General features: G+C 34.7%; 3 protein-coding genes across 3 annotated transcripts; 2 read left to right on the top strand and 1 right to left on the bottom strand.

Annotated features, from left to right (window-relative positions):
• The first annotated feature begins 159 nt into the window (after nt 1-159).
• On the top strand, nt 160-2811 carry LOC120341406 (ryncolin-2-like). Its single transcript, XM_039409909.2, has 6 exons — nt 160-497; nt 815-996; nt 1080-1246; nt 1326-1422; nt 1857-1953; nt 2379-2811. Exons 1-6 carry the CDS (start codon nt 367-369, stop codon nt 2692-2694), a joined length of 990 nt encoding a protein of 329 aa, XP_039265843.2. The 5' UTR covers nt 160-366; the 3' UTR covers nt 2695-2811.
• Nucleotides 2812-3741: 930 nt separating this feature from the next.
• Nucleotides 3742-9657, bottom strand: LOC120341405 (fibrinogen-like protein A). The gene is made up of 6 exons (XM_039409907.2): nt 9248-9657; nt 8827-9008; nt 8283-8449; nt 7919-8015; nt 7235-7331; nt 3742-4158 (listed from the first exon to the last, which is right to left on the bottom strand). Exons 1-6 carry the CDS (start codon nt 9379-9381, stop codon nt 3843-3845), a joined length of 993 nt encoding a protein of 330 aa, XP_039265841.2. The 5' UTR covers nt 9382-9657; the 3' UTR covers nt 3742-3842.
• Nucleotides 9658-11832: 2175 nt separating this feature from the next.
• Nucleotides 11833-22006, top strand: LOC144432052 (collagen alpha-1(XII) chain-like). Its single transcript, XM_078120069.1, has 16 exons — nt 11833-12033; nt 12325-12412; nt 14347-14522; nt 14976-15008; nt 16270-16370; nt 16534-16696; nt 16933-17066; nt 17263-17398; nt 17759-17892; nt 18207-18333; nt 18670-18942; nt 19500-19646; nt 20268-20423; nt 20801-20959; nt 21507-21662; nt 21894-22006. The coding sequence occupies exons 1-16, from the start codon at nt 11847-11849 to the stop codon at nt 22004-22006; spliced, it is 2283 nt and encodes a 760-aa protein (XP_077976195.1). The 5' UTR covers nt 11833-11846.
• The last annotated feature ends 85 nt before the right edge of the window (nt 22007-22091 follow it).

The following is a 22091-nucleotide window of genomic DNA, read 5'->3' as shown; positions in this document are numbered from 1 at the left end:
AATTTAGAACAGCAATCTTTTCCCATCTCTTCAATTGAGCGAGATGTAACCTTTGCGATCTAAAAATAAATATAGGCGGCGTTGCCTGGGGCTGAAATTTCCTATATAAATAGGCGTCTTAAAATCCTTGATGAATTACAATTGGTACGTTTTCTTCTATAGTTTCAACGTATCGAAAGTGTAAATATAATTGCAAAATATTATAAAACACTATTGTCACGTTGTGGTATTGAACAGTAACGGTTGTTCGTATTCGGAGATCGGAAGATTGATTTAATTTTGTTTTGTTTGTACTAATATTTTTTTCAATATTAATGGTCTTATATCCCTTATCATATAGCTGTACATCTGTGTGGTCAGTTGAAAATGAATATTACGCCGCTAATTATAGTGTTGCTTGATGTTGCCTATTCGGATGCACTTAGTTGTGTTGGATGTTCGAGAACAGCATGTCCCATCGTTTCTTGTCCTGGATCTAAAGTACTTGATCTATGCGGGTGAGCTATTTTGTCAATACTTTTGCCAGTTTACTTATTATACAATATAGGCTACCCTTTTACTGAGGTGTTTTCACACCTTAACTCGCAACAATGCTCAGTAGTGCACAAGTAGCCAATTAAGATTGAGTAGCTGCTATTTTTGGAAGAATCAGAATATTTCTTCTAGGCCATATATATATTATAATTCTCTCAATATTGATGGCGACGATAATAATAAGTAACTACAGTTGAAGTTGGCGACTTTGCGCTGGTGCAGTTTGTAGAAATTCCAGGCTAAATGTGAAAGGGGTAACATATAATACACGTTTTTGCAGATGTTGTGATGTTTGTGCGAAACAAGAACACGAATCATGTGGAGGTCCTTGGGACAGTGAAGGATTTTGTGACACTGGCCTTGCTTGTTTAACAACAGATCCCGAATCATATGCAAATAACGAGAAGAATCTTCTACCATACCCTGCATTGCCATTTGATCAATCAACTGGAACGTGCACAGGTTAAATTGTCAAATAAAATATTAGTACCGTTAAACACGCGTAATTTTGTTCTTAATTAGACAATCGTTTCACTAATTTACAGTTTCATACAAAAACTGCAATGAAGTTTGTGATCATACAAATATATTCAATAATCGACCCATCGGTTTCACGTATTATGGACGAAACGCGATATTTATTGATGAAACAAATGGGCGAGGAATTCAAGCTTATTGTGATTGCAGCTCTGAAGAACATAGAGCATGGACTGTGAGTATCTTATTTTGTTATTATGTACGTTAACGCAAGGTGAAATAATAATTAATTTGAGAACTTCCGTTTCTTAAAGGTGATTCAACGACGAACTAGCAACAAAGTTAATTTTGATAGGACATGGGAAGAATACGAAAGAGGCTTTGGATTACCACTGGAAGATTATTGGATTGGTGGGCTTATTCTTATTTAATGACAATCACTGATTTCATTTAACGAATATTCCTGCTTAAAATATTTCCAGGAAAACTGAAGCGTTTATCATAATTATAGACTTTAAACTTGATAGTAAGATGTACGATCCGAAATTGCCATCTGTAGTTATGTTTATGCTGAACCAATGAGGTATCTTACAAACTTGAACTTACCCATTATTCAATTATCTCTATCTTGTGCGAGGTTGCAAAGAGTTGGGTTCTTGTGACTTAGAAATGTTCATAAATTAGAGTGGTGTGACGTCAGATAGCAGCCTAATAATCTTTCTCGCACGAAATATTAGACGCGAAAATGGTATCGCAGTCATTTTTTGCGCCGCCACTAATGAAAAAAAGTAAGATTTGAGAAAAACAAAAGAGGTAACTATACTCAAACGTATATTCGTTTTTAGGTTTACAAATGCTCCATACTATGACAGAGGAGAGGCCATGTGAAATGGAAATAAATGTTCAATTTAAAAATTCTTACAAAACTACAGCGAAATTTGGGTAAGAAGTGATTTCATTCTAATGAGTTTTACGTTATCTCTTCGATTCTACAAAGCATCCTTCCTAAATATACGCATAGAATTCTATATTGTTTCATGATATCTACACTGTAGAATTTAAATTTGTTTCTTTTGTATATGATAGTGTGTAGTTGACAGTATCGAAAAAAAAATAAATTTGAATGAAAATTTAATAGAAAAGCTTTTATAAAATGCTTGATTCGGGACCAATTCCGCCCATACTTTAATTATGGCATATTGCCCAAGATACACAAAAATAAGCTATAAATTTGAAATTACAGGTGTGATTTTTATAAACCTCGTATTTGCCATTATGTGCCTGTTATCATACTGTTCAAATGTATTGAGGAATACAATGTAACCAAGATTTTCAGACTAACTGTGATCATATTTCAATAATTTCAGTTCTGTAACTATTGGGAGTCAGAAAACTTCATATCAGATGACTTTTGATGCGGAAAGAAATAAAATGAAAAACGAATTTACGAGCATCCACGACGGAATGAAATTTACAGCTAAAGACAAAGATAATGATAATTGGTCTGGTGGAAATTGCGCAAAATGGCTCAAAGGAGGTTGGTGGTTCAACAGCTGTACGCCTTACAACTTAAATGGATTGTACCGCGATCATTCTTCTACTGCTGACAGAATAACATGGGGAGGACGATTGTCTCCAGATGTGGAAATGGTGGAAATCAAAATCCGACCTAAGATGAATTAGATTATGTAGTTATTGAGTATTTATATATTTATTGCACAATTTATTTATATTGAGTACTACGTACGTACGGCAGATTTGACAAAGGAAATAAAATTGTATCTGGGTGTTTGTTAACGACTACAAGTTTTTTTTTGAGTCGAGGAGGAAACAATTATCTACTCAGACGATGGATAGGTTTTTTTGTTCAATGACGTAATATATCTGTGCCTTTGGTGCTCCCGAAGTATGCGAACCAAGATGGCGGACATCGGAACGTAACATGGGTAACAGGTTAGGGTTAGGCGATAATTTTTTTCCAATTTTTCTTATTTTAGTCCTATTATCAGTTCGAAGACTAGCCAAGAGCCTCCCGTAGTATTTATACCTAAAATTATGGCCTAACCCTAACCTAGTACACATATCACATTCCGATGTCCGCCATCTTGGTTCGCATACTTCGGGAGCCCCAGTGCCTTTTGCTCCAAACAAGGTTAGATGAAAGCAGCCACTGGTATCTTAAAGAATCTCCCTAAAGACTTACTTCGCTATCGAAGTTAGCCAAGGTATATAGGCTCGCATTTTCATCTATCTTTGTTCGTTCATTTGGTAAAGGGTTATTGATAGCAAGCTAGAAAAAGTCAGTTTTCAGTAAATCGTTCAAAAATAGAGTAGAATGGTGTTGCCTCGCTGACCTCCCCTGGTTACGTCTACGGATGGGTTCTCAATTTGATGGGAGTGGGACTCTTACTTTCACGGAAACAGCAACACAGAGCGGGAATACGCGACTCCGTTATATGAAAGAGAGTGACACCATCTCCGAAAATCGCGACCTTTGATTTTTTCAATGCAATGCAACTCTTTATTCCTCCCCCACTATGCATAAATAAGTACTTTATTTATTCTATCTTTATGGGATCCTTAGATAGTTTTATGCGCGAGTCGCACTCCCTCTATTGTACAGTTTAAGTTGTACAGCATAAATCAGTTTCATAGTGATAACCAGGAACTGAAGAATATTAATGACACTAAGCAAATACGAAGTAAAATGCCTTTCTAAGAACGAAAAAATAAAAACCTTCTTTGATTTTATTTGTTAGCCTTACAATTTTTGTATTATACTTTATTGCATCATCATAATTACACTATAATATATATACTCAAGTGTAGTGTTAATAAACCAATGGCCTGATTTTCATTTCAATCATCTCGATATCTGGCGATGTATCTCCACCCCATGTTATTCTATCGGGACCTGGAGAATTAGGATAGTATACTCCATTAAGATTCTGTTCGGTGCAGCTGTTGAACCACCAACCTCCTCCAAACCATTTGGCGCAATTTCCTCCCGACCAATTATCGTTGTCGTTGTCTTTTGTTGAAAATTTCATCCCGTTGTGAACTCTCATGAATGCATTACTCAGTTTTCCGGTGTTCAGTCCAAGAATCATCTGGTATGAGGTTTCACGACTTCCAATAATCACAATTCTAGAATGGTAGAGTATAGCTGTTAAGCTAAACAAAATAAGACTGAAAGTTCATTTATGTTGCACCGATCTATATTTATAACAAGAGTGTGATACTCAAATATATGGACACGAAAGCCAAAACAAAGTAGCACGGGTATGCAATCACTACCAGCAGTGTTCCTTCCAGCGAAAAATACAATCTTCAGCCACTGAAAATTTCAAAGCAATAGGTTCAGTATTGATGAGAAAGGCGATTTATTCATAACGATAAAGAGAAAAATAACAACAACAGCATAATAACAAAACTATCCATGTGTACATTTCGTGTTCAAAAATAGCATTGCCCTATACTATATAGAATGATTCTTCGATGAGCAGCGCTTCCTGGTTCAAGTCGGGTGTACTAAAATATATATTTCAACATCTGGACGCTACCGGCAAGTAATTGTAGTGATAGAATAATAACAGTATGGAGTCCAGGAAGCTGAGAAACTATGCTCTACTTAGAAATGCTTCTGCAAATGATAGTGTCACACGTGGTAAGTTATTGAACGTCAAAAAATGCGAATTTATACGGTGATAGTAGCGAGCGATCTTCGCATGTTTTCGTATTTAATTTTCACAGATGAGGTGAATGAAGTTGGAAGTTTTATAGAGCTTCAGCTCGATGGCTGCGAGGGGGATTACGATGCATATTTATATAGTGAAAGTGGCTATTTAGTATTTACCGTTTCACGAAATACTGTATATTGATGTAAGTCTCGATGATCTGGACGCGGTGAGTAGAGTATCTCGGACAGTACCAATAAAGACTCTACAAGATCAGATGGCACTATTGAAACCTAGGACGAGCCCTAACCTAACCGAGAAAAGAGACCAGTGCACGATAAATGGAAACAAAATAAAGAAAAAATCAGGAAAATCAAATAGAAACTGGGAAGAATGTGCCCAATCGTCAACCAGGGCCACCATGTAGATCAGCATTCTGTCGCAAAGTCAAAACTCGCCAGTGTAACGTTGTGGATGAAGATCAAAGACTTGCTATTTTCAATAAATTTTTGTCTATGCAGACTTGGAATGAACGCAGAATATTCATAAATACTCTGGTTGGGACACATGAGGTTAAACAACAAAGATCATCCGGTGTATCTAGGAGAAAATCTTCATATGTTTACAAACTGGAGCTTGCGAATGGTTCTGAGCTGCCAGTCTGCAAAGCAATGTTCGTTTCCACGTTTGGGATGCCTTGCAGAACGTTGGTGTCTTGGATTAAACATAAAACCTCTTCTAACATAACAGCTGTTGATCAGGAAGATCTCAAAAGTGGAAAGTGTGCTAAAGTAAGTGAAAGGGATGGAGAATTTATAAAAGAGTGGCTCAGCACACTACCAACTGTACACTCGCATTATTGCAGAAAATTGCCAAGTTACAGAAACATGAAAATTTTGTATCCAGGCACCACAATATCTGCTCTCCACAGGTATTACCAAAATGTTGCAGAGGAAGAAAACAGGAGGGTCGTTAGCAATGTTCCCTCTAATTTTTTGTAGTATGTGTGCGCAGAAATTTTAGCGTGTGCGCACTTTTTTGGAAATGACTGATATTTGTGCAAAAACCAATGAAGAAATTTCGGCGTTCTAACCGGGTAATAAGTGGGTCAACAACAAACTTTCTCAACCTGCCAACCGAGCACATTGTTACATTACATCGAAATACGTTTGTGCGCAGTAAATCTATTCGTGTGCGCACCCTTTGAAAGCTGTGTGCGCGCGCACACGCGCACACCTTTGAGGGAACACTGGTCGTTAGTGAAGCTCATTTCAACGAGATTTTCCACAGACGTAAATACTCAGTTTCCATCCCCCGAAAGGATAAGTATGTAGGTTACAAACATGGTAACATGAGAACAGTTGAGTATAGCTTGCATATCAAACTGAAGGATCATGCTAGAAAAGAAAAGATAACCGACAAAGATTCTGCGAGTGCAAATAAATCCGTTTGGACGATGGATCTACAGGCCGTGCTTTTATGTCCCAGAACAAGAGCTATTACCTCATATTACAGAACTAAGCTACATGTACACAATCTCACACTACATGATACAAAATCAAAAGCAGGTCTCTGTTACGTCTGGAATAAAAACTGATGGCAATCTTTCTAGTGAAGTATTTGCTTACTTGCAGTTTGAGCATTTAAGCGAATCATTTGTAATGATCCCGAGCTGAAGCATATCATAGTTTGGAGCGATGGATGTGGTTACCGCAATAGGAATAGCACGGTAGCCAATGCATATTCTAGTCTGGCAAAAACTTACAACATAGATATAGACCAAAACTTTTTGGTGGCTGGACATACACAAATGGAATATGACTCGATGTACAGCGTCATTGAACGAAAGATCGTAGGCGACATTTTTTTTAAAGAGATTTGATCGTACTTATGGAATCCGCAAGAATCAATTCATCACCCGAATGTACAAAGAAAATATAGGATGAAGATAAGAATAATATTGCCTAACTCGGGGTGCAGGAATGAAAAAATGCCTAAGTCAATTTTAGCGCATATGAAATAAAATTTGAAAGTTATAGATATCCTAAAATAATTAAAAATTTGATAAGATAAATCTAGTTAAAAAAAATTTTAAAATAGATTGAAAAATGGGAAAGTTATGAAGTTTTTGTTGATTTACTTAAAATGTGAAAATTTGACTTAAGCAATTTTTTTTATTAGTCTGACGTTATTTTAGTTCTATTACGAGTTCGAGGACTGTCTGTGTTAGCCAAATGAATATAGTCTCTACCCATAGGCTTCAGTCCTTTTACACAACTTGATGTAAAGTAGGCGAACAAAATTAGCTACCTTCATATTGATACACATGCGTCTGGAGCGCCGAATGTTGAAGCTATGCCTAACCATCAAGATAAAGTCACCAATGCACCAGAGTGTGGTAAATTAGGTAGGCAATGTCAAATCGGGACGAGTACGAACTTTCACAAATAGTAACGCATCACGTCAGAATGAACCTGTCGCAACAAAATTGCCATATGCATTCTGTTGCTAATTTGACACGAGTAAAACATATGAACTTCTCTTACCCAAAATTTGCTGTAGTTTTGTAAGACTTTTTGAATCGGATATTAATTTCCATTTCATATGGCTGTTTATCGGTCATAGTATGAAGTCTATGCAAACCTGAAAAATGGGAAAATATATTTATTTATTTCATTGGTTAAAACATCAGTAATTGATTGCATACTTTGACGGTTAAGCCAAAAGTAAGCTGGTTCTGTATCACTCTCGGATTTTCGTTCGGAACGATGAGACAAACGTAAGGAGCACTGATAACCAAATGGGGAACTATCCCTCAATTTTTTTTTCATTCATATTCAATTGATTGTATACGTAAGATTGTGTAACACTTTTTGCTTTTTTCTTCCCCATAAGAAAAAGCGCCGTACTTGTTTGAAAGAATCGATTCTACTAATATATACCAAGTTAACTCATTTATTATCAGTTTTCCGTATATCACTAAAATTAGTTTACATGATTTTCCTGGGTTATTATATATTAATTACTCAGAATAGAAGCCTATTTACTCAATAAAATATACCGGCATCGTCGCCGAAAATTCAAAAAAACTTCATAGCGAGCAAATTTTGTGTCTAGATAAGAACTCAAAAAAAAAATCAGATCTTAATAGGAGACAAACAGACTAACGATAAAATGGGAGTCAAGAAATCAATTGCACAAACATGATTATTGTTTTCGCAGAGACATACCTAACCAATAGTCTTCCAGTGGGGTTCCAAAGCCCTTTTCGTATTCTTCCCACGTTTTATCGAAGCTGACTTTATTGCTACTTCGCCGTTGAATTACCTTGAATTAGCAAGTTTTGATTTTAACAAAATGCACACTGGCATAAATAGGATAAGATATTTTTGTATTAATTTTATATAGACATTATTTATTTACCAAAAGCAATTTATGGCATTTGATGGCAATAGACTCTGATGACCCCAAAAAGTCGTATAGTTGCGTCCTAGTAATATACTGAACGCATTTGTTTGATTATTATTATTTCTTGTTTTTCATGGTATGACAAATGAAATAAACTCTCTCAAAATATTAGCCAGTCCAGCTTACAGTCCACGCCATATTTTTCCCTGAGCTACAATCACAATAAGCTCGAAATCCGCGTCCAGTATTTTCATCAATAAACATTGCTTCTCTTCCGTAAAAAGTGAATCCCGTTGGTTGGTTTGTTATTGTAGTTGTATTATCACAGACCTCATTGCAGTCTCTGTATGAAGCTGTAAATGCAAAATAATATTTCTACTCAAAATGATCGATCACATTCAAAATAAACAAGGTGCAAGAACTTAACATCACAAAAAAGGTAACACTATGTCATAATATAAATTGCCATTTATGAATTAAAAAGTCCAACTTTCAAATAATTGCCTCACTTTCGAACCTAATAGTATACAAATGCTGAAACGCAGGACACTATATCGTATTAGAAAGGCAAAGCGGCGGTTATAGGGATTAAACTAGCCAACTTTCACCTGAGGTGCTAACATAGTACCGCCCAACGTGCCAACAACCCATTTTACATGAGTTATACCCGATCCACTATTTGACTGTTTTGTGCATTGGCAGGGCTGAGCAATTATAAAAATGTCCTTACTTTTGCATTTTCCAGTTGACTGGTCAAAAGGCATTGCAAGGACTAGTAATCGAGTCGGTTTATTTGATGAGGACACTTCGGTTTCTGTGGTCACACAAGCAAGTCCTGTATCACAGATACCAGCACTGTCCCAGGGGCCACCGCAAGACTCATTTTCTTGATTTGCACAAACGTCACAGCATCTGAAAACCGAATATACATGATGATTCTTACAGTAATCTTTTGAGTTATAAGATTCCTATACGTTTTCTCATAGTATCTCAATTCCCGAACAATTTTCAGACGTAAAAGTGATCTTCGCTGAATTTGCATCTACCGGTACTTATCAATTACGAAATCTTTCATAATTGTCCAATTTATAGCAAATAGCATTACCAATACCTAACTAAGTAAGTAAAATATTAACCTTAACAAAACTCACCCGCATTCGTCAGGTATTTTGGATCCAGGGCAAGTGATATCCGGACATGTTGCTTTTTGACACCGAATGCAATTCAGCGCATCCGAGCATGCACAGACTCCGAGCACCGCCATAATCAGTGACGCAATATTCATTTTCAATCTACAGCACTGATTAATGGATATTCTCACTACAGCAACACTTTGCTACAATAAGAGAACAATGATTGAATTGAGTGTACAAAATTATTGTCTGCTTGCAATGTCATTAAAAACAGCACATAAAGCCAGTGCAAACGCCTTCTCCCTCGCGCATGGGACAGGAACAGAAAAACAGAATCAAGCATATGACTATAGCGCAAAGAACCTGGATTCGCGTTTCAATATTTTATCGCCGAGTCAAAATATTTGAGTAAAATATGTGGATTGCCGTTTGAACACACCTCACAATTTCTACAGGAATTCGTTCCTAGCAGTTGGCGATGGAACAACGAAAACTAAATTCTAAAACTTGCGTTTGAATAATTTCAAAGCGCTTCAAATTTTAAAAAGCAATTTACTAATAAAATTTGGGAATTTATGAGGCATTTCTTCGGCCTCGGGCAAGGTCGCCATATTCAATGGATTTGATTCAGAGTCCAAACCCACCCTTCATAATAAGATTAAAATAATTTGGAAAGATTATCGAGTCTTAATGGTAGAGTCATTACGTGCAGATTTTAGACTTTATTGCGACTGGTACAAATCTGGATAACTAAAAAAAATTCAAAAATTTTTTCCAGATTAGGCTGGTTTCAATATTGTCCTGCAGAATTACGTAACAATTACGGACAATCGTTTCCAATTTGTATAATGTAACACATATTTATTTTAACTGCAGTTCACAAAAAATCGGTACATTCCGTGCACTAAATTTCATAATTTGCCTTAGTTACAAAATGTATGGTCTCAACTTCGTGAATTGGTCTTATGTTATTGTGCTACTGTAAAGAAAGTAGATGACATCATTACTCTATAAGATTGGCTATATATATAAAGTCTGTTTTGTTGTAAAAAGCACCGTTTATGCGTTATAACTTTAGGAAACCTTATTTTAATACTACCCGAGGCAAATGAAATTATGTAAAATGAAGATAAATAACATTTCTGAAATGTTAAAATTTAAAAAAAAAATTCATATTGTGAATACAATTCTGGTATGATTAAACGTACGTATGTTCTTTACTACTACATTATTTTGAAACTTGACGGGGAATAAAAATACTCAATTCAAAAGTCACCAAAATAGCCCCGAGTCTAACACTGAAGGGAAACAATCTCTCTCGCGTCGGAGTGAATATCATGGTGTCGTATTTCATATTATGACGAAAACAATTTACATTATGACGTCAGTATCGTTCTGCTAAAGTTCTGCTTTAGAATACCCATTTAGCGAAAACACATTTAAATTTTGCACAAAAAATTGAATTCATTTGCATATAAAACAAAATATTTTATTCTACGTAACGATGTTTAATTTTAAAATACCAAAGGTGCGCCACATCTATTTTAGAACATAATTTATGGTGTTGCCGATACGTGTGCATCAATTTTTAATTCGTTTATCTTTCCATATTAAATGATCACTTTAATAATGTAGATGCACTTTATTATGTACCTCATGTACATCCTTTTGAGAAGTATTTCCTGAATGCATGGAATGCATTAGGGGCCTTTGTGAGAAGGTAAGCACACCTGCTTTGTCAAAATCCGTATTGAAAGTCGCTTATACAGTTGAATGTGATACTTTTCTGATTGGCGCTATCATGTATTGCAGAGTTAATTTAAATTTCTACAATATGTCTAAGTAACAGTGTTTGTTTTTAAAGATAGGCAAAAAGAATTATCATCTCTCAATAAAGAAATCGAAAATCGAAATAAAATTTAGTTTACTATTTAAAAACTATTAAAAGTGTTAAAATAAGTGCACTGTTTTTGGTATTAGCGATAATCTGTATAAATGTATTAATTGTTTAATTTAACCCAAAGAATGGAGAAGCTGTTTTGATTAAAATTAAACGTGTAATAGCAATGATATTTAACTTCAGAGTTTTTTAGATAAAAGTTCAGAAGACTAAAAAAGAAGGTAGTAAGAATATATAGAATGAATTTAGCATACGAAATTTTTTCTTTAAAATACTGATTTTCCAATTTTGAGAGTTTTAAAACAATAAATTAATGAAACTATTAGTTGGGGTTACGCGAGGCTAACTTCCTATCCGTCGTATGTGCCTTTGCTCCGAGAATGCTCATAATGCAAGAATGTTGTAGCAGGAATAAACATTACTATACTATGTAATTCAATAGTCCTGCTGTACCCTACACCGACACAAATGTATTTTTGTAAGGTTTCTTCCAACCGAGAAAGTCTGACTTTGGCCAGAAGAAACGTTACAGAAATACATTTGTGTTAGTGTGCAACAGAATTAATAAATAATATATTAAATCCAAAATTTTAAACTCATATTACTTAGGTACTGTTCGTCAAAAACGCCTAAGTATGTTGCTTCACTTCTATTCTATCAACAGTTTTAAAATAATTCTATTTGTTTATTGAGTACTCGACAATAAAGTACCGGGATATGGTTGGTGTCTCGACCAGCCGGGCGGGATTTGTCTGGATTCTGGTCTGTTCAATTTGCATCAGAGATTTTTGCTGTGCAGAATCGAGAACAAATGCAAAGCAAACTTTTAATGATAAAACATTTCGCAACAATGCCGAGAACTTGGTGCCTGGAAGAGTCAAAAGAGAAGAATTCTGCGAGGAAGGTAAAATGAAATAAAACTATAAGTGTTTTTTACCACAATATTAATATCTTTTTGTCAACGAAAAGGAAATCTTATGCACAATTTTCAATATTCTCTACCACTGTTATTTAGTTTAATCATCTCAAAAGAGTTGCAGGCATCAGGTTGAGATATTCGTATGATGAATATTTATATTAATACCATAACTTTAGTCAAACATATCAGTAAGTATGAATGTTATCCAAGCCTCATCATAAGAAGTGGACCTAATACTTGGTTATAACGAAATATAGCTCCGTGCGATAATTTCAGATCTGGATTCTCCGGACAACTTACAAGTTCGAGAAGTCGGCGATACCAGAGTTGTTATTGACTGGAAAAAAGTAAAGGGAGCACAATGGTTTGTCAATATCATTATCATTTTGAACTTCCATAATGTTAGAAGGAGCCTCATTCAAATTATATATAGGATTTACAATACCTAATACCGTATGCATTCAAAAATTTGCGTCAAATAGTATTGAATTTATCATATTGGCGAAGCCAATCCAGTGCAATGAGGTTTGTTGCAAGGTCCCACACTGATCACGAGAAATGGGACAGTTGAAATGACGTCTCAAAGCGATTCACGACCTCTCGTTTATTGCTGTCAGTCCAAACTGATTACAAGTAGAGATGTACCGATGTATCGGTATCGGGTATCGGTATCGGCAATATCGGCCATTTTTTCGGTATCGGCCATGTATCGGTATCGGTTAGATTAAGGCCGATATTTCCGATATATTTACCATTTTGATATGGTCCAGAATGTTTTAAAAGATAAGTTGGAATAGTACTTTTTAATTTATTTTTTGTCTGGAGAGATCGTGAGCTATGATCCATACATGTCCCACCCCCGCGATAGAATAGGATTCACGTGTTTTTAGCTATTTATCAGCCAAACCGCTCAACTAATTTGGCTATTTTCGCTGTCAAATATTTATACGACGACATTTTTAATATTACATAGTAATTATGAAGAAATATATCAACACAGCACATAACAAAAAGCAACTAGGCACCCAGTTTTAAATCATACAGTGGAATTGGGGTCCCTATTAACGCCACATAGACTTTTGGCACGGGTATAAATTCTGACTGTTGTCGTCAAGTACGAGTGTCATTTAGTCCGTCGACATCGATAAACTAAATTCCGACACAATTATCCCTCTACGCAGGTAATAATTTTAATTTTGTTTAACTACACAATTACTTTATAGATATATTAGCATGGCCGCCTAGCCCTAGACTGTCTCAAAATATATGATAGCAATTGTAAAATATTTTAAAATAGTAAAGTAAACAAACATTCTCGACGGTTATGGGTAATCCTCCTTTTTGTCGGTGCTGATTGATAGTCTTTCATGTTGGCTTTGACTTATTGCTTCGACGATTACGATTAGCCACGAAATAAAAAACTTGTAAAATGCTTTTAATTTGAACGTAGGCGCTAGAATGTGTGGGCGATATTCGATATTCTTTTAAACACGAATAACGATATTCGAGGATCGCGATATTAACATTAAATTCAAATTGGACATCCCGGCTTATGAGTTTTCTAATTGAACACCGAGATTACTAGCGTTACTGTACAATGTATCTTAATCAGTTAGAGCAAACACCAAACATTAATTTCATATTATGTGATATATCTTTTTTTTCGATCTGAAATAATGTGTACTATGAACAACGCTCAAAGACCATTGTTTTAACCCGTCTGCCTTACACAGCACACCTAATTAAGTAATATTCACATAGTATCGGTATCGGAATATCGGTAATATCGGCCTTTTTGTAGTATCGGCGTATCGGTATCGGTATCGGCGTTTTTAGCTGGTATCGGATCGGTATCGGTATCGGCGACAAAAGTGGTATCGGTACATCTCTAATTACAAGTGCTCGGACTACCGGTATCTATTCATCTTGTGAATGAAGCATAACGTTCGCATGTGATTATTAACAACATCTCTCGAATCACCTTCGGCAATTATTATTAGTATACTGGTAAATAATTAGGTACAGACGAATATTACCCACTATTTTACGGAAAATACCAGACGAATTATAGCTGAAGCATTCCGAAAATATCGCCAAAACATTGACTGCCCTCCGTGGAGATCAACAAGACTATCATATAGAAAACAGGTGTGATTTTAACGCATCTATCACGCGACGTGCTATTGTAAATAATGTGTAATATATTATGAAATGACTTACATCCAATCGCCGATTGCGTCAAACAATATTCAAATCATATTGTCTGCAATCTATCGGTAGCATTACATTTTGATGCAGGTATGTTCTCGAACTGCAACCGTATTCTGAATGTGTGGCAAATCTGGAGAAACCAAAGACGAATCAAGCTACGATAAATAAACTTGATTCAAGTACGGAATATGTGTTGACTGTTGCAGCTTATGGAAAGAGCGGAGATGCCTGTAGCACAAAATCTGAATTAAAGTTTAAAACAGGTGATATATGACGTAACTACAAAAATTGCAAACCAATATTGGATAAAACGCCTGCACTAGGCACGAGTTGTTCAGTGAACAGATGTCCCTCGTCCAGGGTGTAATTAAATGTGTAGACAATGCCGAACCGATATGTTTTGATCCTTCCAATATTTAATGCATCTGTACCTAGCTAGCAGTGATTGCTGTTACATAGCCTTGTTACGGGAGAAAAGCGACCAAAACGTTGTATAAGGATAACACAGGCCTAGAAGAAAAGTTGAAGTAGATCTGCTGGCATGTGCGCCTTCGACTTTTTGTAGCAGAGAAAAGTAAAAAAGGCGTTGTGTGGGTGTCTATGCCTTCATAATTAAGTACTAATTATGTCTACATAATTATGGGGCTATCATTGAAATTTTTTGATCCATGTGACCCCGCTTCTGACGTTATTTTCTTTTTTTCTATTTTTTGCAGCTGACGGCGACGTCAAATGTGAAGATTACGTTGGTAAGTGAAATATTGGTGGCGCAAATGCATGGTTAGCGTTTTCCCAACTTTATATATGGAGATAGGCCAGGTTAGAGAACTCCGTAATTTTGAATCCGTAAGACAACATTGGAAATTGTATTTATATATGCATAAACATAAAATGGTTTCTTAATCGCGATTTACAACTATTATAAAAATAATATATTTTTGATTACATCAATATACCAAGTATTTGCAAGGTCTATAAGTTTTGTGAACGTTTATGCTGTTTACAAATTCATCGAAATGAAATTATAAATATTTTTTGTTGGGCAATAAATAACCATGTTCATAAGTTTGAATTATTAATACAAGAAAAAGCGTTAATTTGTAAGGTAAGAGTTTATGCTCTTCCAAAACAAATTACATCGTATCAAGATTAATTCCGAATTAACATGTCTGACGTATGAACTTTTAATATAATGTTATTTTCTTGAATTTGTTGATCAAAATGCAAATATGCATTATTTAGTAATTAAATTTATTTATTCATGAAGTATTGAACGTCAGACAATATTTTAATCGTGAATTTAGGATGAAGATTAAATATGCATCCATTTTTGTTAGACTATAAAAATATGCAAAATTTCTACTCGTCTGTAAAAGTCCCACGGTACGTCGATAGCCGATCCTTATACGCATTTTGTAGTCCATTTTGTCATACATCAACGAATTATTAATATTCGTTTTGTGTTCATTAAATTTGTTTGCCACCTTTTAAAATATTAGTAATTTGCAGTTGTTTTACCTGGGAGTTTAAAAAACGAAAAATATTCACAAAAAATTCCCACTGTACATCGAAGTGAAACAACTAGGATTTCTGCATTTAAACTGTTATTTCCAATTAATTTTGTGCGATCACTAAGAGTTCTGATAGAAGCCCTCAGTCTTTCCAATATGCAGAGGCTCTTGCCTTGAAATCTCAAAACACAAGACCGAGCCAAGAATAAGCGACCTTTATCAAAATAATATTATTCTATACACTTTGGAGTATACTCAAAAAGATTTAAATGCTCTTAAAACATTTTAACGGCGTGTATATCATTTTACAATGATAATAACTTTAATCGTTTCCAACTAAAATGTTAGAATGAACTCTGAAGCAAGTCTTAAACAAGTATACCGTGCAGATTAGTGTTAGTGTTTAACTTTTCTCTTCGTTTTAATATACAAAAAACAGCCTTTATGCGTTGCGTTAGAACAAGTAGAAATATATCTAGTTGTCTGTATCACCATTCAGAACTTGGAGCGATTAAAAATTTGAGAGCACCAGAGGAAAACATGACAACGACGAGTGTATTGTTGCAATGGAAACCTTCAGAAAATGCTTTATCGTATATCGTAAGTTCACATGAGTGTCGTTTTACAAATGATAGAACATCCACACTATCTATTACCACAAATAAAGATCTAAATGAAATGGCCTTTTCGATTTTTATCGCAATATATATGCAACAAAACTTTTTACAATTTGTTCAACACTGTTCTTCTTATTATTGTATAGGTTGATCTCAAACCACTAAATCTTGGACGAGGTGGATTAGGTGAAATGAATGCAACGTCAGTCACTTTACGTGGTCTTGCGAGTGGTCAAAACTACACAGCTTCTGTCACACCAAAGAGGAAGAAAAATTTGGGGGAAACGAAAACACTAATATTCGTTCCAAGTAAGCAGCAATTCTGAGATAGAATTTTCCTATTTATCTGAGATAGAATGAAGTCCATTAGGGCTTAATTCTAATCCCAACCATGTAACTTCTCTTCCGGTTTCTCACCTGTGCCACGCATGGAAAAAGTTTACTTGTTCTAATCTGCTGAAGTAAATTATTTAATTAGATATGTTATCAAATCAGTAAATATGCCCATTTGGTTCTGATTACTGCTGATCAATCATTCTTTTTAGAAATCAAATCACCTAATCAGTTCAGAATATCGAATCTCAGCAGCCAATACTTCCGAGCAGAATGGGAACAAAATGAATCGGTGTTGAAATATACTTTGTCACTCTTCAAGTTAGATAAAGATGAAAAGGAAGAAGTATGTAGAAATGATATTTCATCCTCATATATCAAAGTCAAATACTCAATTTATTTTGCCATACTAAATAGCATATAAATCACATTTTCATATTTTGTAAATTGATTTTAAATACAAAATAATAATGTTTTGAAGTCACCTCCCACTTGATTTAGTTTTTTTAGTATATATAAATATATATACTCATGTTTTTTAGTTTGTTGAAAAGAAAGAGACCGCGGAAAACTATGTTTACTTTCGCAATCTTATACCTGTAACACAGTATCGTGTTGATATTCAAGGTTCTAATGGACATGCGTTATCGATGACAAAATCTGTAGTAATTTATACAAGTGGGTTTGAATATATATTATAATATCACAATATTTGACCATGCCATGGATTGCTTCAATCTGAACGAAACATTATGATATTATTAGGGAAAATGTTTTGATGTATATTAGCTTAGATTTCTGAAAGTTTGTCAAGGACGACAGCTTTGCAAATGCATGGTTGCTCAGAACTGGTGTCAAAATTTACCGCCAAATTCAATTTTGAAAGTTCTGGTTTCTGTTAAGTTATAGTCTAATTTTGTCGCACATAACAAGACACGAAACCTTTATTATTCTCTGTTTTCGTAAATCAAATTTCTCTAAAAAGCTATTTCCTATTAAAAATTTACAAAATGCCGTTTTCGTGCATTTTGTCCACAGAACTTCCAACTCCACGAAATGTGACAAAATGGAACGTGACATACAGCAGTGTACATGCTGCCTGGGAACCAGTGGATGGGGCGACAATTTATAGGGTTGTTATACGTCAACGGAGCGGAGATGGGGAGAGGAAGGTACATCGTTACAGACAAGATTGCATAAAATAGTATTTAAGTCAGAAAAATTGATTGCTGACTTTGTCACTAATGTTGGTATGTCTTTATTTAGTTTCATAATATAAACTGTTCACTGCTAAAATCTGACAACAAAACAGTACAAAATATCATTTATTTGATACCCATAAATTTATTGGTAAAGCTCATTAACGTAGAATTATTGTCCGGTCAGATTTTATTTTTGACTATCGATAACACAGATCTAATAACCGCAAATGCTAGCTATGTATAAACCAAGGCCAATTTTCAAATATTAATTTTTCATGTTCCAGGTGACGCAAGTTAACGAGACAAAAGTATTCATAAAAGATCTGGTGGATGCTACAGAATATGTACTTGAAATTTTTGCCAAGAATCAGTATGCTTTCAGTTTACCTGGATCCACTGACGTTTATACAAGTAAATAGAGTTTGAAAATTATTGATCTTTTTAATTCGTTTTTTAGTATAGCGAGTTTCAAGTAATTTGACTTTCTGATTTATAAACCGAGACATGAAAGTTATTTGAATTGCAGTTGCAACTTTTTTTTGAACTGCAGTTGCAACTTTTTAAATAAACTGGCCCGATCCGATCCAAAACAGCTTCATTTGCCTCAAATCTATTACTTTTTACAGGGGAAACCGTTTGAAATCCCGGAAAGGCATCGGAGAATTACCTATATATTTGCAAAAATTATTCATATTTGTAGATATATGGTTTTCCTATGAGATCAATGCTAACACTTTCTATATTCAGAATTGACGGCAGTCCAACTACTGAACGTCGACCCTGACTATATTGAAGATACATCGCTAGTTATTAGATGGGACAAAGTTGGGCCTGCAAACTGGTACGCTGTAAGCATCCAACCCAATACACCAGGAGCGAAAGGAATTGGTGATGTCAAACCAGAATTTACCCGGATTACAAACTTAAAACCCGGCATTATGTACACTATTACAGTAGTTGCAATGAATACAAGAGAATTTCCTACGGCCAGTGAACCAAATTCAATTCAGCAAGCCACGCGTGAGTTACTAATTAGGATTTTTACATTTGATGTAATGGCTTAACAATTAGCATACTAAGTTTCAGGTTAAATATCGTGAGTTCAGCCACTTTGCACCACAACCTCTTATGCCTATACGATACATTTCCATTTATTATATAACCATAGTGAAAATGCATAAATGTAGGTATACGAAGTTCAGAAAATTTTTTTTACCATCTCAATTTTTCAATCTTTTGAAAATAGTATGAATTTTTATTTGGTTACGAAGTGTTTATGATTAACAGTTATCAGATATTATTTCTCCACAAAATAGAATGGATAATTGTGTCAATAATATCGAATACATGTCAATTTTTTTGTTATTGATCTAGTACATCGCTGTACAAAAAGTTGATTGATTTGGACGCAAATGCTTAACCTGCGATTAATCAAATTAGGGTATGAATAAGACCTCGAATTTGTTTTCATATGTCAAGCATATATTTTGTATGTGTACAGAATATAAATATAATTATGACGATAAAAATAATCACATGTTTAAATGAGCTTACAATTCATCTCTATTGTCTCACAGAACTACCGCGACCGGATTATCTCACTGCGTCGTACGAAGACGTCAAGCACAACCAAATCCGATTAACATGGAATCCGATTCCTATGACGAACATTTACTTCTTATTCGCTTATGATTGCAGCAAAAGAGGAAGCAAGATTGACCCCAGTAAGAAATAACGTCAATATTCTGTAATGTATACTTTCCAGATTGTTATCTTAAAAACCATGACAACTTTCAGTGACAACATATATCGGTATCAGTCTTTTTTTTTGGACAAAGTTGTTCAAATCCTATGTAATAACGTAAAATCTCATGAAGCTGCAAAGTCACATCAAAATATGAATTTATCAATTAGTCAAAGACATTATTACATTTGTGGTAAAATGGAGGTCACATGCTCACAACAGAAGACATATATCAAACCTAACATAAGAATCACCGCTACGCAACAATGGGAGTTTTATTCATTCCACAGTCGTTATTGCAATCGTTTCCGATGAATCAGGAAATAAATCGAATCATGGATTATAAAAAGTCCATAAGCCAAGTTCAAAGGTCACAAATATTATAAGCTATTTCAGGTTAAATTGAAACATACAAAACAGGCGTAGCGATGAACCACACACGTTCAGAGCTGCTAAGCCGAGTAATCTCATCACCTATAAATTTACATTCAATTCTTGAATGAAATAAAGTCCTTTTGTTTTTAATATACGATTTCTAAATATTACGTAATTGAAGTATAACGATGACATTGCTTTAATTGTTTTTTTGTTCAATATTTAGAGGCTCCACGATCTACAATGGGACCTACCACTCAACCACAAGAATATATGTCAAAAATGAAATATTGGAATTATCAGACGTTATTTAAAAAAAGGGCGAAGACAAAACTCACTTGCGAATCTATATTTGCGGATGTTCAGCAAGCTATAAGAGAAGGTTAGAGCTCAAGTGAGAAGCCAGCACAAACCTTATAGACTGAATCAGACCACAAGTGAAAAATAAAAGCCTTTAACTTCGAATTATTTGAAGCCCTGAAGTGGGTCCAAAGGCTGGTAACACAATCAACTGAAAAACGTATAGTAGATTAAATAATCGACATCTATTAAATCATGTTTTTAATTGATTTACAATCATAACACATTTTTCCAGACTTACTTCAAAATTCAAGCGTGTTGCTTGGTAAATATACCCCAAAAGATGATAATACTCAAATCAGGAGACATATTCAATTTGAAGCAATCGTATCTGAAATAAAATGATTGCAACATGATAGCTACTAGTAAAAGTTAAATTATAGCTGTCTTATATTTTAGCAAAAATGTCTGTCCCGAGCAACGTTGAAGGACAGGGACAAATCAATGGGACTGAAGCAGTTTTAAGCAACCTTTATCCCAACACGAAATACGAATTCGTACTTGTAGCTGGGGACACTGTGAAACAAAGTGAAGCCAAATTATATAGACGTTACACAAGTGAGTAAAACGAAAATATGAGCATCACTTAACTCGATTGAGACAATTTACCAATTAAAAACCTTTACTTTTACATACCCCTTCCCGTCGACAGTGGCTAAGGATCTCGGGGCAATACAATCGAATACGTTTGAACGCTCTTGCCTTTATTATTATTATTTTTTTATTGTTATGTATCATAAGCACTTCGCAATAAATGCATTTCGTGCAGCACAAGTAATATTCACACTTTACATAAATATAAATAAGTTTATTTATCGTCAAATATACAGCACAAATATGATTGCAAAATTATGCACCGCATGAGGGTTCCTTGTGTACGTTTTTTAATGTTTTTCTAGCTTCGACATTTCTCTAAATTTCGATCGGGTGATTGAGTATTGTATTCTTTATTCAAGAGGTAAACAAAAATCTCGAGTTATTTTGTGTGGCTAGCTTTAAAAAAAATTATTACTGAATGCGAATTAAGTGAAAGACTATTTGATGAAATGTGTTTTCTATATACAAATCCCATTTGAAACTTACTAATTTTATTATTTTCGTTTAGAATTACCTGATCCAGAAAATTTTATATACGATAAATCCATGGTCATGTCATCATCAGTCGAAGTTCGTTGGAATAAAGTAGAAGAAGCGACATATTATACTTTAAAAACAACAAAGACAGATGCAGTAAGACCGGAAAATAAATTCAAGCCAAGAGGTCGAGTAATGATTACTTACCAAATACGATTTCTGATACAATCAAAATTTTGCTACCTTAAGGTTGCTCTGAGGGATAATTCCCCATTTTATAGCAATTTGGAAACATTTATGTGATTTGCAAACTTTATGTATTACTAGGCCGAAGTTTGCCCACCCCATGTTCAATATTATCAAGGATAGGCAGTTTTTGAATGCAACGATATTTCAATACTTCTATTTATTATTTTAGCAAGAAGAATAACAGTTCATGTAGAAACAACAAAATTAAAAGCAAAACAAACAGATTCATTCGTTCGTAATCTGCTTCCGTCAACGAATTACACTTTTGCGCTGACGGGTTAGTTTGAAAGTATTTTGTGTTACGATTTTATTTTTGTTTTGCATTTAATTGAAGTAACCTGTTTATGAGAGCGTGTAAATCTATAGC

The sequence above is a fragment of the Styela clava genome, chromosome 14 (genome assembly GCF_964204865.1).
Source record: "Styela clava chromosome 14, kaStyClav1.hap1.2, whole genome shotgun sequence".
Taxonomy (NCBI): Eukaryota; Metazoa; Chordata; class Ascidiacea; order Stolidobranchia; family Styelidae; genus Styela; species Styela clava.
Note: the sequence above shows the minus strand (reverse complement) of the source record. Positions and strands in the feature narration are given on the sequence as shown.

Coding starts and splice junctions, on each gene's coding strand:
- LOC120341406 (XM_039409909.2), top strand. CDS start 367: ATGAATATTACGCCGCTAATTATAGTGTTGCTTGATGTTGCCTATTCG. Junction 997..1,079: donor ATCAACTGGAACGTGCACAG/GTTAAATTGTCA, acceptor ACTAATTTACAG/TTTCATACAAAAACTGCAAT. Junction 1,423..1,856: donor ACTGGAAGATTATTGGATTG/GTGGGCTTATTC, acceptor ATTCGTTTTTAG/GTTTACAAATGCTCCATACT.
- LOC120341405 (XM_039409907.2), bottom strand. CDS start 9,381: ATGAATATTGCGTCACTGATTATGGCGGTGCTCGGAGTCTGTGCATGC. Junction 9,009..9,247: donor AAAATACCTGACGAATGCGG/GTGAGTTTTGTT, acceptor TTCGGTTTTCAG/ATGCTGTGACGTTTGTGCAA. Junction 8,450..8,826: donor GTCAACTGGAAAATGCAAAA/GTAAGGACATTT, acceptor TTGCATTTACAG/CTTCATACAGAGACTGCAAT.
- LOC144432052 (XM_078120069.1), top strand. CDS start 11,847: ATGGTTGGTGTCTCGACCAGCCGGGCGGGATTTGTCTGGATTCTGGTC. Junction 15,009..16,269: donor CAAATGTGAAGATTACGTTG/GTAAGTGAAATA, acceptor ATCACCATTCAG/AACTTGGAGCGATTAAAAAT. Junction 19,647..20,267: donor AGGAAGCAAGATTGACCCCA/GTAAGAAATAAC, acceptor TTCAATATTTAG/AGGCTCCACGATCTACAATG.